The sequence below is a fragment of the Schistocerca serialis genome, chromosome 3 (genome assembly GCF_023864345.2).
Source record: "Schistocerca serialis cubense isolate TAMUIC-IGC-003099 chromosome 3, iqSchSeri2.2, whole genome shotgun sequence".
Classification (NCBI taxonomy): Eukaryota; Metazoa; Arthropoda; class Insecta; order Orthoptera; family Acrididae; genus Schistocerca; species Schistocerca serialis.
Window position 1 is genome coordinate 87,849,503 of NC_064640.1, and position 16,228 is coordinate 87,865,730.

The 16,228-nt window shown below is 38.5% G+C and overlaps 1 protein-coding gene across 1 annotated transcript in view; it reads left to right on the top strand.

Moving 5' to 3' along the window:
• LOC126469754 (RNA exonuclease 1 homolog) overlaps positions 1-16,228 on the top strand; it is a 223,285-nt gene that overhangs the window by 25,948 nt on the left and 181,109 nt on the right. The window contains exon 2 of the mRNA XM_050096969.1: positions 2,083-3,966. Coding sequence (XP_049952926.1) covers positions 2,083-3,966 — 1,884 coding nt within the window. The remainder of the gene's footprint in view (positions 1-2,082; positions 3,967-16,228) is intronic.

The following is a 16,228-nucleotide window of genomic DNA, read 5'->3' on the forward strand; positions in this document are numbered from 1 at the left end:
GTGACTTTGTGGTGCGGGTTGATGGACTGGTAAGTACCTGCGGGAACAAACTGCTGAGGTCATCAGTAAGGAGATGAGTCCTGCGGATCCAGTTACCTGTACCATCACTGGTAAACACTATGAGAATCTTATGCGCACCATCATCATTTCAACCCTTCGTGTTCTGCACATTGCACAACCAGTGAAGTGACTTCTGCAGAGGCATTTTGGAAATGCTAGAATTATCATCCGTCATTTACCAACAGCCTGATTTTTAATCCTTGTGACTTCTGGCTGTGGGATTATCTGAAAGATTTGTTCAGTGCTTCAATTATAAACATAGCTGAATTTAAGGCATACATTGTGCTGTGCATTCTGAACATGACTTTCGAGACACTCCAATCTGTTGTGGAACATGGTGTTTCTTGATTTCACGATGTGGTAGAAAATGGTGGACAGCATATTGAAAATGTCTTGTACCAGTGTCCCAAGAATTAGAAACAGATGTCAATTACAAACCAGTTTTTCTCATCTGATGATAAATTTTATTTTGTTGCAGGAAGTTTCCCCCTGCATCAATAATGTGCTGTTCAAATTTTACATCATTTTGATAAGTGTTTCTTGTTCTACAGCATTTTTAAACTGGAACTTTAATTATGGATGCTGTGTAGTTTAATTTTCTGGCAGAATTCAAACCACAAGTCACAAATCCTGCTACTCCAAATAAGAATCATTAGAAAAATGTGTGGTGAACCTCCAAGAACATCCTATTGCCTTTTACCCAAGAACCTCAAAATATTACCTGCCCCTGTATTGTACAAATTTTACATTATCATTTTTTTACCCATTAATCCTGAGGTAACTGAAGAAAACTGTTTCAGACATATGCACAACACTAGACACAAAAAAATATCATGATTCCAAAACACTGCTCAAAACCCTGCCAGCAGACACCTTAGTACATTGGAATGAAAGTTGGCAGTAAACTCATGGGTAGTGATTTACTGAGCATAGAGGTAGGTTTACCATAGAGAAAACCACATGGTCTGCTTGTGAAAAAATGCTACTACTCAGTGGAGGAATTTATGAAAGATGAAATGATCATCTGAATTGTGTGATTATTTATCATCATGATGTTGTGTATCATATTGTATTTATAAAATAAAGTTTGGGGAATTTGCACACTCAAAAGAAAACCAATTTGATGGCAGGCAATGAAAACCTCATAATTCCTTTTGTTAAATTTTACAGGTGACTCAAAATCAGTTTCTTAAAAAATAATATAAAGTAATAAATAAAGTTGCTACATGTGTAACTGTACAGTTGGAGCCTAGTTATTGATGGATTAGAGAAACCCATGCACTTTCAGATATCTCTTTGATTATGGAGTTACTGGAATTAGGAGCTTTCGGAGACAGATGGAGTTATGAGGTTTCCATTCCCAACCATTGAATTTAATAATATTATTGTGTTCAACATAAAACTTTACTCAGAAAAATAGTGATCGAGAATTAAGTAACTATGTACATCACAAGACAAAAATTAACTGTGTAAAATGTATGTACATGTATGTTTCTGACATGAGAATTAAAAAAAAGGACAAAAATTCGAGCAGATGATGTATAAAATGTTCATTATGAGAGGAATAAAATACAACACAACAGATTACAATAATGCCCATGTTCATAGTATCAAATGTTTTAACATAGAATAGTTTAAAAATGCTTTTAGCAGTTTGCTGCTCAAATTGTGAGCTGTATCTGAAATTCGTGTTATGGAAAAATTATAATTGTTAGTGCATGTTACTGTAATGCTGAAATATTTGGTAGTGGTATTGTGCTTGCCAGAATTACTGGTCACATCTATAAACATCAGTTTCATAGTCATTTGAAGGGAGAATAAATTGTCAAATTATAACATATGTTGAAGTGTCATGCTTGTTATTTAGATTGGCTCTCTTGGATAATAGGTGGCATTGATAACTATGTGGGACAACAGCATTTATTTGTGTTATTTTTGGATAGGTTTTTCCAAAATAAATTTGTTTTGTATGAAGGTATTTTGCAAACTATCCTGCAACAGTTGTTTCAAATCATGTTACAGATTCAGCCGAGCCACCTTCCTCAAAAAGCACTTCTGAAGCACCAGCAGAGACAGGAAACATGTTACAAAAACTGATCTCCGATGCTGTGAAGAAAGTTTTACAGCATTCAGATATTAACCCAAGTGCCTTAAATGTTAATGATATTGAATCATGTAATTTATCACAATCAGCAGTAAGTCATGTTATTGAAGAATTTGTTCCACCACTGGAAACTGTTCCAGTTCCTGTCAATCGTTATGTTCCAACAACACAAGTGTCATATAAACCAACCCCAATATCTGAACTTAAGAAGAGGCATATACCAATCCCGTACTCACCATCATTAATGAAATCAACAAAAGTCCTAGCAAAACGCCCATCAACAGAGATTTTCCCTGCCAAGAAACTCAAAATAGAACCTGACAGAAGTGCTGGGTTCAGTTCAGCTATTGAACCTCCACCATGGAGTCATACATACATTCCAACTCCAATGAAGTCGCCCTCACAGGGATCATCAGGTGAAGAATTGGATGCAAAATTCAGTAGTGATGAGTCAGATACTGGAGGTGTAGAAAAAGATGATGATTCAGAATTAAGTGTTCATAGGCCATTCTTAAGTACAAGCCACGAAAAACAGACTGATCTTTATGTTCCCACCACACTTAAATCATTAGACAGCAGTGATTATGAAGCACCTAGTAATGACAGTGCAATGTGTAGCATAGACTACAAACCTACTAATAAAAGTGGATCACACTTTGAACCTATGTATGTACCTCATAGGAGTAATAGCACAGAAAGTTCTATATATGAGCCAAGTACAGTGAGCAATATAGAGCCCGAGTACCGACCACAATGCATTCCTGAAGCAATAGATGAGTATCATCCAACATCTAAGTCAGAACTTAGCAGTAGAATATGTGAAGATATAGATATAACTAATGAAATCAATTTATTAGGAGAAATACTAGAAAATGATCTTAAGGATCAGCTATTATGTGAAAATGAAAATCTTGAGAGTGAACTAGCAAAAACCTGTGGAGACAAAGAACCATGTGTAATTCGTGAAGAGACAGATACAGCCGAACCTCACAAGCAAGAAGATACACATCAACAGAAAGTTAAGTTGAATGAGGCCACATCTAGTACAAATAACTTAAGCACCAAAAGTGAAAAAGTGGATAGTAAAAGTGAAAAAACAGAAACCAGGCCAAAGAAAAGCAAGAAGAGTGAGAAAAATGAGTTCAGTTCTGAAAGAAATAAGGATAAACATAAAAAGGCTGTTGAAGGTGACAGGAAACATAGTGGGAACTCAAAAAGTTCTCACGAAATTAGAAACAAGGCTGAACCTGAAAAGAAAGTAAATGATATTAAACATACAAAAGAAACAAGTAGAGAGAAGAAAACCGAAAGAAGACATGAACATACAAAGGAAAAATCATCAGGTAAGAAAACTGATACAGATTCTCATCCAGAGAAGAAAATTCATGTAGAAAAATCTGTGACAAAACATGAGAATGAAGAACATAAAAACCAAAAGAGTGCAACAAGCAATAATAAAAAACATAGTAGTAATAGCAGAGGTAGTAGTGCTCCTGAGGACAGTCGCTCTAAATATGCAGACTCAAAAAAGAGTTCTAAACATAAACCTAAATCCAATGAAACATACGACAAAGATACCAGTGAGAACAAAAAGAAAAAACAGGATTCTTCTACAAGGAGCAGTTCTTCTAGTAATCATAGACCTAGAGAAACATCCAAAGCAAAGCACCCTAAAACTCATTTCGATAGTAAAAGTGGCAAGTCAAACTTGCATCACAAGTCTAGCTGTGAAAGTAGTGGGCTGAAGCAAGAAACTGCTGAGAAAAGGATCAGCCCTGGTACGGAATCCAGCATACCTCTTGGTAAGTTAGTTATTTGTACATCAATAGTTCACATTAGTGTGGTAATTAAGTTCAGTCTGTAAAATTTATTATTAAATTCTGCCATATCAGTTATACAGTGTTGCTTACTTCTCATTTAGTGTACCAGTAGTGCTTTCAGTTCTGAAAAAAAAATTAAAGTGTAGATTTTTGTATATTGTGGTTTATTTATATCAAGTTAAAGCAGTGACACTTAACTTGAGGGACTCTCAAGGGCCTATGAGAGTTTTGTAAAGGGTTTGCATGTGCATCTAGAAATAGTTGTGTGTTCCTCTTAAGTGAAGTTTACATCAAGTTTCTGAGAAAGTATTTTAAAATGTTTTGTTCATATTTATGCTAGCTAATGCTCTGTGTAACTCCTAATAATTTGCAGAGGAAATATTTCTTGTCTGCCTTCGCCATTCCTCAAGGTGGTGTACGTATTGCCAGTTCTGTGAACAGGTCTCGTCAAACAGATGTTTGGGAAGTGCCTTTATTGTTTTGTCATCCCCGTTTTATACAGAGATTAGCTCTCACAGCTACAGGTATACCAGAAAAATTAAGAAAAACAATAAAAGAAATTATTACAATGGTAAATTTTATTAAGTCTTTTAATCATTTGAACAGCTGTGTATGGGCAGTGTGTGCACACAGACATTTATTTTTACATTCTAAAGGTCATTAGTTATCAAAAAACCAAGTGCTAAGAGTTGTTGTATGTCTATGTTTGTGCTTGGAGGTCTGGGGGACTTTGGCCGTTCACTTATGTAAGAAAATGAAACACCTGCAGCCATCCTTACGATGTCATTTATTGTATGGCTACCAGTTTCAGTGCTTCTGTGCAGCATCTTCAGGCCTGAGCATATAGTTAATAGTTGATGGTCAGAGAGACAACATCACAGTTACAGGAAGTCTGTGAAAACCAGTTGGCTACTGATACATCATGTATACAGATGGTGTTAGCCCCCTCAGCATCAACTAAGGCCTGAAGATTGTGCACTGAAGCACCGAAGCTGGTAGCTATACAATAAATGACATCGTAAGGAAGGTTGTGAGTGTTTCATTTTCTTACGTAAGTGTTAAGAGGTCTCTTGTGACTGAAAGATGAAATAATGAACTTCCTTAAATAAAATGTGACAAGGAGAATCCTATATCAGGGTGTATGCGACCTGGGACAACCGGGAAATCCGGGAAAAACCCGGGAATTTTTTCATCTGGGAGAAAACCGGGAAAAACCCGGGAATTTTTTGGAATTCCGGGAATTTTTCATTGTTTTAGCTTTCAGTTAATTTTTTTTTAAATTTTGGCTGCAGAATTGATTCTCTAGCAAAGAATGTTATTGTATCCTGCTACTGGAGAATGAAACTGCAGCAATAAAATATAAACGAGAGGGAAAAAAATAAAACTTTAGTGACAAAGGAAATGTGCAATTTACAACAACAAAAAACCTTGCACGCACAAGCGTTTGCAAATAGTAAAAATATGTCAAAGGCCGTAGGGCGCAGACTGTAATTCTTCGTAACAATAAACTGCTTGCTATGAGCATGACGTCACAACTGTTCACATTAGGTTCGTTTGACCAATTGCCAGCGCTCTGTTGCGCATGCGCATTTGACTCGCGTATAAGCAGTACCTTCTCCCGCTACTTGAAGTTTGGCTGTTAGCTGTGTCGGTAGCAGTAGCAAGCAGCCAGATGCAAACGAGAAAAATTTTTCTCGCGCGCCCAAGCTGCCAGATTCACGCTTGCACAGAGTTGCCTGAGTTGTAGTGGGGAGGGGGTTAACCTCCACGTGATGCGTGTTTACGTTAAGTGATTTCGCTGCTTCTCTTCGTGTACAGCTCCCAAGTCAAATGAAAACAAAATGGATTTCTGTGGCCGGGGAGCTATCAAGTGAATTAAAATACATTCACATAATTATGGAGGGCAAAAATATGTTATTAATTTCAGTTTTCTGATTTTATTTTATTTCCAAGTTAGTAGCAGTCAAGCATTAATCGCCTTGCAGAACAGTTAAGTTATTTTTACAAGTTTGCTAAAGAAATTTGGCTTTATAAATCTTTCCGCTGAGGCAATCATTTTATTTGAAACGAAGTGTTTCATTCTACAGTATTGGCTAGTTCCAACTTTTCGCTGAATTTCAAGTGCACGTTATCATCTTCTGCCATGTATGGCACTATGCCATAATAAAGAACCAAAAATGAGATCGTAGAGTACTGGTACTCCAAGAAAATTTACATCCCAAAAACCACACTGAAAAGCTTAATATCAGATGGGACATACTTCATTGTGAATCTGGAAAAAGCCAATTCGCACTTCAAGCTGAATTATGCATTTTAGTATGGTTTACGAAATTCCGATGCTCTTTGCTCTGATGCCCTGTTTCTTTTATGGTGTAATGTAAGCTCGTTTAGTGCTTTATACACATGAACATACGGGCTTCCTACACCACTGCAGTTGCACACGCACAATAATGCCTGTTTTCTGGCGCTCTCTGGAAACTGGTAAATCGAACCTATTTCTAACAGTCTGCGGATAGTATTGTGAACGGTGGTTAGAAAAGCGTTACTTTCAAAGTAAATTTCTTTTTACGCAAGATGAATTATGTTACGTGTGAGAAAGTGGGATGGATGTCTAAATCACAGAGCGTTCGAAACTGAACAGTTTGAGGACCAGCCACTTACAAGAATTTCGAGCCGAGACATTTATGTCATAATATTAAATTTACTGGCACATTTGTGTGATGTATCTTAAAGTATAACATACTCAAAAAACATAAATATTACATGTGAAAGCTAAGCTTCTGTTGTAGCGTGTTAATCTTAGAGACTAATATTATATGTGAAAGCTTAGCTTTTATTGTAGATATACGGTACTGTGTACATTAATGTAAACCATTAACTTTTCCTCTTGCGTGTTCATGCTATTTAACCAGTGATCTTGCTATTGGCTGACTATAACACGTGTCCTATGCTCTGAATAGCTGCTGTCATCGGCTGACGAGATCTCGTGGCTTGAGATATGACTCGCTTACAAAAGGACATCGCAACCTCGGTTTCAACGCTCCGCAAACTAACGCGCTGTGTTTGGTGCAATTCGAATTTATACTTTCGTAATACGAAAATATGCAACGTATAAGTTGCTGCAAATCAAAGGTCTTTCCAACACTTCTCTCCTTTTATTTTTATTTTTTTTATTAAAAGTCTCTCCAAAACTTCTCTGCCCGTCTTTTTTTTTTTCCTCCGGGAAGTTCTACGCGATTGTATAAAACGGTACCCATTCAAAGAATTGATAAGTTTTACAGTTCTGAGGGAAAATCTACTGTCACTTAGCACAGAAAAAGTGTATTTTTGCCCAGGAAAAAAGCATAATTTTTAAACGGGATATCCGGGAGAAATCCGGGAATAATCCGGGAATTTTTTTTCCTTGTCCCCGTATACACCATGTATATGGTGAGCCTAGGAAAGCAACTGCCAGCATTAAAACCAGTAAGTAAGTGTGACATCTCAACACAAACACAAACATCTGAGTTAGAGAAATACACCTCCTCTGAACTCTCAAATGCACTGTAACTAGTGGGTCTTACAAGCAATAGTATTCACCATCTAGAAGATAAAACACCAACATCCTTGTCCTTGAAAATGTCAACACTTTCAAGTAAAGAAAAATGTTCAGCAAAAAACTGGCCAAAGTCCAAGAAAATCATATTAAAATCATCAGATCACCAAGCACTGTCATTTTCCAATGGCAAATGCAGAGTTGCAGACACTGATGTCCCCATACAGGAATAAAATGGCCTAAATTTTTTTCCTTTACATCTGCATGTCACCATGTCAGAGAGAAATGGGGAAAGAAAAACCTCACTGAAAGATTGCTGCAAGTTTTCAATGGAGGGCAAAGTGGCTCTGAACACACGTTGGAACACAAACTCGGTCACAATAGCAGTATACCATAATTTAACTGAATGTTGCATGTATGCTGATCAGAGGGTTCAGTATGTGCAGATACTTTTAAGTGACAATTGGAAAAATGTGGATTGGTTTTTGAGTTTTATGAAAAATTAACAAGAATTGGAGCGATTCAAGCTCACACAGAGGCGTACCAATGGTTGTAATTCCCGCTGATCATTTGTGCCTGGAGATGGAATGGGGGAAGTGACAGTCATAAAATCACCACACCGTAAAATGGCTTGTGGGGGTATTGATGTAGATCTAGATTAATCTCAAGGGGAGCTGATTTTAATGATTTTGAGTGGCACAACTTTTCTTCAAGTGTCAGGACATGTGCATTATATATAAATTCTATGCCTGTTTGATATCCATCTTACATACCAGTGACCAGTGCAGTGATTCAGATAGAAAGAACAGATTTCGGTTGTCTATTACAGACTACCTATAAAAGATGGAAACACACAGTGCATGTCATTGGATTGAAGAAGGTTGTAGCCGTGCTCCATCGATCTGCTGTCGTCAACTTCTCTGATGTAAGATATTGATGTTGTTATCTACTGTACATGCCCGACTTTCCGTTATATCTACACATCAGATGGAGCAGCCACAAACATCTTCACTGTAATGGTGACTAAATTTCTGGTTTTCATAATAATAATAATAATAATTGCCGTGGAGGCCCGGGAAAAGAATAGGCCTCCGGTATGTTCTGCCAGTCATAAAAGGCGACGGCAAGAACAAACCACTAATAGGGCTAACCCCCCTTTTAGTGTGATTAGTTGGTTCAGGACAGAACTAATGAAGCCTCGGACAAGCGCTGTCATGGTCGGGGACGACGCTTGAACCCTATGCCCGTCCACAATGGTAACGACACTGCTAGCCACACGGGAAATGATTTAAATCCAAATAGAGGTGTTTTGCAGGATATGCTTCCTGCAACCACTCTAGAAGGAAAACAAAGACAGAGGATGAGATGGTCAGATGAAGTTAACCGACACCTCATGTTCTGTTATTACCAAGCAACAAACTTTGGAACCAACACAACTGGATACAGATCACAAGTACACACAACATTTATTACCAGATACTCAGAATTAGAATTTTTAACAGAACAATGACTAGCTGATCAGATCTGTGTAATAATAAAAAATAACAGGATACTCCAGTCAGAACTAGAAAACATCAAACAACAAGTACAACAAATACTGGAACAAAATAATGTGCTATCAGAAGAAGAAGAAAATACAGTAATGGACTCAAACATCCCAGAGCAAACAAACAAAGAACAACACGCATCAATTAAACAATCAGAGGAAAACGAAATCTTAAGACAGCCACCAGAACAAGCACAAATAGAACACGAAGTGACACACATGTTAGATATAGAAGAAAAATGTCAGCTGACATATATAGAATACAAAGACACAAATACAGACATTAGACCATTCTTGCATAGACCACGAAATAACCCACAAGTCGAAACAACAACAACAACAACTATCAACACAATCATACACAACAAAATAAATGAAAATACAACTATGGAAGAGTTACAACTACTGGTTTATATAGGAGCACTCACTACACTAAATATACACACTATGCAGAGATCAAAACCAACCAGCACACAGAATAAACCCACAAAACCAGCATGGCAATACAGGCTACAGATCAGAATAGAAAAACTGAGAAAAGACGTCGGACAGCTAACACAATTTATAAGAAATGAAATATCAGACAAAAAACGAAAAAGGTTAGGTAAAATCTCACAACAAGAAGCGATAGAGCAATTAGATGAAAAGAAGCAGAAATTACAAGCATTGGCCAAATGACTTAGAAGATACAAAAAAAGTGAAAATAGAAGGAAACAAAACCAAACATTCAACACAAACCAAAAGAAATTTTACCAGACAATAGATAACACACACATTAAAATAGACAATCCACCAAACATAACAGACATGGAACACTTCTGGAGCAACATATCTAACTAAATTATTTAACAGTTACATTGCAGACCCATACACATTCCCTGATACACTTACACAAGGAATAACTTATCTGAAACCTAAAGATCAAGCAGACACAGCAAACCCAGCAAAATATCACCCCATAAGATGCGTACCAGCAATATACAAAATATTAACTTCAGTCATTACACAGACATTAATGACACATACAACACGAAACAAAATTATAAATGAAGAACAAAAAGGCTGCTGCAAAGGAGCATGAGGATGTAAAGAGCAACTAATAATAGATGCAGAGGTGACTTATCAAGCTAAAACTAAACAAAGGTCGCTACACTATGCATACATTAATTACCAAAAAGCTTTTAATAGTGTACCCCACTCATGGTTACTACAAATATTGGAAATGTACAAAGTAGATCCTAAATTGATACAGTTCCTAAACATAGTAATGAAAAATTGGAAAACCACACTTAATATCCAAAAAAATTCAAATAATATCACATCACAGCCAATACAGATTAAGCGTGGAATATACCAAGGAGACTCATTAAGTCCTTTCTGGTTCTGCCTTGCTTTGAACCCACTATCCAACATGCTAAATAATACAAATTATGGATATAATATTACTGGAACATACCAACACAAAATCACACATTTGCTATACATGGATGATCTAAAACTACTGGCAGCAACAAATCAACAACTCAACCATTTACTAAAGATAACAAAAGTATTCAGGAATGATATAAATATGGCTTTTGGAACAGACAAATGTAAGAAAAATAGCATAGTCAAGGGAAAACACACTAAACAAGAAGATTACATATTGGATAACCACAGCGACTGCATAGAAGCGATGGAAAAAACAGATGCCTATAAATATCTAGGATACAGACAAAAAATATGAATAGATAATACAAATATTAAAGAAGAACTAATAGAAAAATATAGACAAAGACTAACAAAAATACTGAAAACAGAATTGACAGCAAGAAACAAGACAAAAGCCATAAATACTTATGCTATACCAATATTGACCTACTCATTTGGAGTAGTGAAATGGAGTAACACAGACCTAGAAGCACTCAATACACTTACACGATCACAATGCCACAAATATAGAATACATCACATACATTCAGCAACAGAGAGATTCACATTAAGCAGAAAGGAAGGAGGAAGGGGATTTATCGACATAAAAAACCTACATTATGGACAGGTAGACAATTTAAGAAAATTCTTTCTAGAACGAGCAGAAACTAGCAAAATACGCAAAGCAATCACTCATATAAATACATCGGCTACACCACTGCAATTTCATAACCACTTCTACAACCCTTTAGATCACATAAGATCAACAGATACGAAAAAAAGTAAATTGAAAAAAGAAAACATTACATGGCAAGCACCCGCATCATCTAACACAGCCACACATCGATCAAGACGCATCCAACACATGGCTAAGAAAAGGCAATATATACAGTGAGATGGAAGGATTCGTGATTGCAATACAGTATCAAACAATAAACACCAGATATTACAGCAAGCATATTATTAAAGATCCCAATACCACAACAGATAAATGCAGACTTTGCAAACAACAAACAGAAACAGTAGATCACATAACAAGCGGATGTACAATACTAGCAAATACAGAATACCCCAGAAGACATGACAATGTAGCAAAAATAATACATCAACAACTTGCCATACAACGTAAACTAATAAAACAACACGTTCCCACATACAAGTATGCACCACAAAATGTACTGGAGAATGATGAATACAAATTATACTGGAACAGAACCACACCACATAACCAACCTGACATCATACTCACCTCTAAAAAGAAGAAATTAACACAACTAATCGAAATATCCATACTCAATACAACAAATATACAGAAGAAAACAGGAGAAAAAAATTGAAAAATATATCCAACTGGCTGAGCAAGTCAAGGACATGTGGCATCAGGATAAAGTTGATATTATACCAATTATACTATCAACTACAGGAGTCATACCACACAATATCCACCAGTACATCAACGCAATACAGCTACATCCAAACGTATATATACAACTACAGATATCTGTAATTATCGATACATGTTCAATTACCTGAAAGTTTCTAAATGCAATGTAACATATACCATACAGTTAAAAGGAAGTCACACTTGATCAAGGTGCGCGTAACTTTCCATTTTTAACCAGACGTAACATCTGAGAAAGGAAAGAAATAATAATAATAATAATAATAATAATAATAATATGCCCGGGAAAAGAGTAGGCCTCCGGTATGTTCTGCCAGTCGTAAAAGGCGACGAAAAGAACAAACCACTAATAGGGCTAACCCCCCTTTTAGTGTGATTAGTTGGTTCAGGACAGAACTAATGAAGCCTCGGACAAGTGCTGTCATGGTTGAGGACAACGCTTGAACCCTATGCCCGTCCACAATGGTAACGGTACTGCTAGCCACATGGAAAACGATTTAAATCCAAATAGAAGTGTTTTGCAGGACATGCTTTCTGCAACCACCCTAGAAGGAAAACAAAGACAGAGGATGAGATGGTCTGATGAAGTTAACCGACACCTCATGTTCTGTTATTACCAGGCAACTAACTTAGGAACCACCGCAACTGGATACAGATTATAACAGATAAAACAACACCACATAACAAACTTGACATCATACTCACCAATAAAAAGAAGAAATTAACACAACTAATCGAAATATCCATACCCAATACAACAAATATACAAAAGAAAACAGGAGAAAAAATTGAAAAATACATCCAACTGGCTGAGGAAGTCAAGGACATGTGGCATCAGGATAAAGTTGACATTATACCAATTATACTATCAACTACAGGAGTCATGCCACACAATATCCACCAGTACATCAACGCAATACAGATACATCCAAACTTATATATACAACTACAAAAATCTGTAATTATTGATACATGTTCAATTACCTGAAAGTTCCTAAATGCAATGTAACATATACCGTACTGTTAAAAGGAAGTCACACTTGATCAAGGTCTGCGTCACTTTCTATTTTTAACCAGACCTAAGGTCTGAGAAAGGAAAGAAGATAATAATAATAGATGTCGACTTTTTGCACAGTTGATCACCCTTCATTTGTTGCTGCGTTACCGAAGACAAGATAGTTAATAACATCTTTGTATGTTAGTATTTCAACTTTCTATTTCTGACGTAACTACTTATCGGAACTGTTTCTGATTTTGTGTTATTTCTGTCCAATTGGGAATGAAATTGGAAATAGCTTTTAAGTCACAATTTATGCTTTGTAATATTTCATAATCGAACCGTCCGTCATCCAGAGATACAGTTTGCAGCTTGCCTATGATTATCATTGATTAATACACGCACTATTGTGGAAATCACTTTAGCTTTTTATTAACAACATTTAATGATAATTAAATGATCATAAATGATTGCATTTTGTATATAGAGAATAGGAGGGTTGATCCTACAATTACTCTCAACAATTATTTATAGTTCGTCACTCAGAGATATTATAGCAAGGACTATGGTCCATTACTATACTTCGATACAGTCATTCAAACTTCGTATGCTTCTACTTTCACAAAGCTAAATGCCCAATTCCGTTCTTACATTCAATTTAATGTCCCTTCATGTAGTCCACAGATCCTATTATTGGTTATTCAGTATGTAATAGTTAAATACTAAGCACTACTTTCTCTTGCGCACACAATTGCTCAGATATTCTTAGTCCATGACCTTACAGCAAAGATCTACCTAGACTGCAGTATAAGTTTAAACGTAAGTCTGTCCTGTATAAATTAACTATAGTCACTTTTATTGCAGTTTAAGAGAAGTGCCTTGATTCGTTCCATAGCATATCACACGGAAATGCTAGCTATATTGCACACTGCAGCTACCTAGACTTATTCAGAACGCTTCTGCGGGGCTGAGGGTTAGAATAGGCCCAAGGTATTCCTGCCTGTCGTAAGAGGCAACTAAAAGGAGTCTCACAAGTTTCGGCATTTATATGATGGCCCCCTGTAGGGTTTGACCTCCATATTTCAAAATTTTTCCGGAGAGCGAACCAATTGTGGAAGGGCGCCTTACATGGTCCATCGTGCATTGAGATCTTAGCCCACTTTTTTGTCATCACATTGCAGTCCCACTCATTCTCCATCTCTTTGGTGAGGGTACATTCCTAGGTGCATTTTCTACCATGCACTATGCAGTGTCGCCGTCTGTGCCGATGTTGTCATGGACTTCTTTGCACCTGATATCCAGCACTGTAGCCAGTCCGTTGTGGTGGGGCCGCCACGTACCCTGTTGGTTCTAGCCCCCTGACAACACCGGGATCACTCTCCTGATGCCTTTGCCATTAACTCCTCAAGGAGTAGATGCCCGTCACCCTGGGGCATTGGGATTCCTGGCAATGGCTACCCTGCCAGGTGGCCCTTGCTGAGGCTGGGTGGCGCCCGTGGGGAGGGCCCTTGGTCGGAGTGGGTGGCATCAGGGCGGATGTCATGCAATGAAGCGTGATATATCATCTCTTACTGGTGGCCAACCACCAGTAGTCTCTAAACGTTCCAGGGCTCAATTCAATGCGCAGGAGTATGACCCTGAATCGTTCCCCTTCCTGGCCACGCCGTGGGAGGAACACCAGGCTAAGGATGGCAGTGAAGCATATTAGCCCTGGTACCTTGTCTATTCGAGAGCTGATGGGGAATCCTTCATGTTGATGAAGCCTCAGTTTTTTGTTGAGCATTTAGAGGACAAGTTTGGGGAGGTGGAGGGCTTGTCCAAAATGCGCTCTGGGTCAATCTTGATCAAAACAGCATCCTCTGCCCAGTCACGGGCATTACTCGCCTGCGACAAGCTTGGGGATGTTTATGTTTCCATCATGCCCCATAAGAGCCTGAATATGGATCAGGGTCTCATATTCCACAGGGACCTTTTGCAGACTGACGATGAGCTGCGCGCCAATTTAGAACGACGAGGTGTTCACTTCATCTGGCGCATCTGTCGGGGTCTAAGGGATAATCGGGTTGCCACTGGCGCCTTCATCTTGGCCTTCGAGGGTTACACGTTACCAGAAAACGTCAAGATGATGGTCTACCGCTGTGATGTCAAGCTGTATATCCCTCTCCTGATGGGTTTTTTTTGAATGCTGGAAGTGTGGCCATACATCTTCCTGGTATACTTCCAGCGTTACGTGTCGAGATTGTGGAGTCCTTCGCATATCGCAATACTCCATGTTCCCCACCTCCTATCTGTGTTAACTGCAGAGAGCATCATTCCCCTTGCTCGCCAGACTGCAGGATCTTACAGAAAGACAGAAAAATCATGGAGTGCAAGACCCTGGACCAACTGACCTACACTGAGGCTAAGAGGAAATGACTTCCTCTTAAGCCGCTGCTACGACAACAGTGATAGCCCCATCAATGCAATGAATTCCAGTCAGCTCTCAGAGCCGTAAGACTACACCTGCCCCTCTTGGCCATGGGGGGCACTACCATCCCTGTTGCTTCTGCATCACCTACTTCGGGAGCAACACCCCCTTAAACATCGGGGATGTCTGTCCCCTCTTCTAAGCCAGAGAAGTGTACAACTTCTTCAGCTCTTCTCACTGGGAAGGGGTCCCTTGTGTCACTCTCTTCGCAGGTTCTTATCAGTGGCATAGTTGACACCCGCCAGTGACTGAAGCAACCACAGGGCTTCACGGTCCTCCTCTGACCCTGAGACTGAATCAGTGAAGCCCTCCCAGCGAGACAAACCTAAGGGGCTGCGAGAGAAACCAAAAAAGCAAAAGACCTCCAAGAGCCAAGTCACCAACACCACTGCTACCTACAAGCTCTGCATCTGAGGATGAGGTGGAGATTCTGGCATCTGCTGAGGACATAGATCTTACCGGACCCTCAGACAGAATGAATATTGACTGCTTAGGCAATAAGTCGGTGGCACCAGGTGACCCTGAGGCATAAACTGCCTCACTGAATGTTCCATGCCCTCCCAGTCTCACAATGATGTCATCATCCAGTGGAACTGCAGTTTTTTTTTTCCACCGCCTGGCTAAGCTGTGGCAACTGTTAAGCTTTACACCTTCTTTCTGCGTTGCCCTCCAGGAGACCTGGTTCCCGACAATGCAGACCCCTGCACTCCGCGGCTATAAGGGATATTACAGGAACTGTAGTGACTATAATAAGGTGTCAGGTGGAGTTTGCATTTATGTCCTAAGCTCAGTCTGTAGTGAACCTGTGCCCCTTCAAACTCCTCTGGAAACTGTGGTTGTCAGAATAAGGATGGCGTAGGAAATAGCTGTCTGCAATGTATATCTTC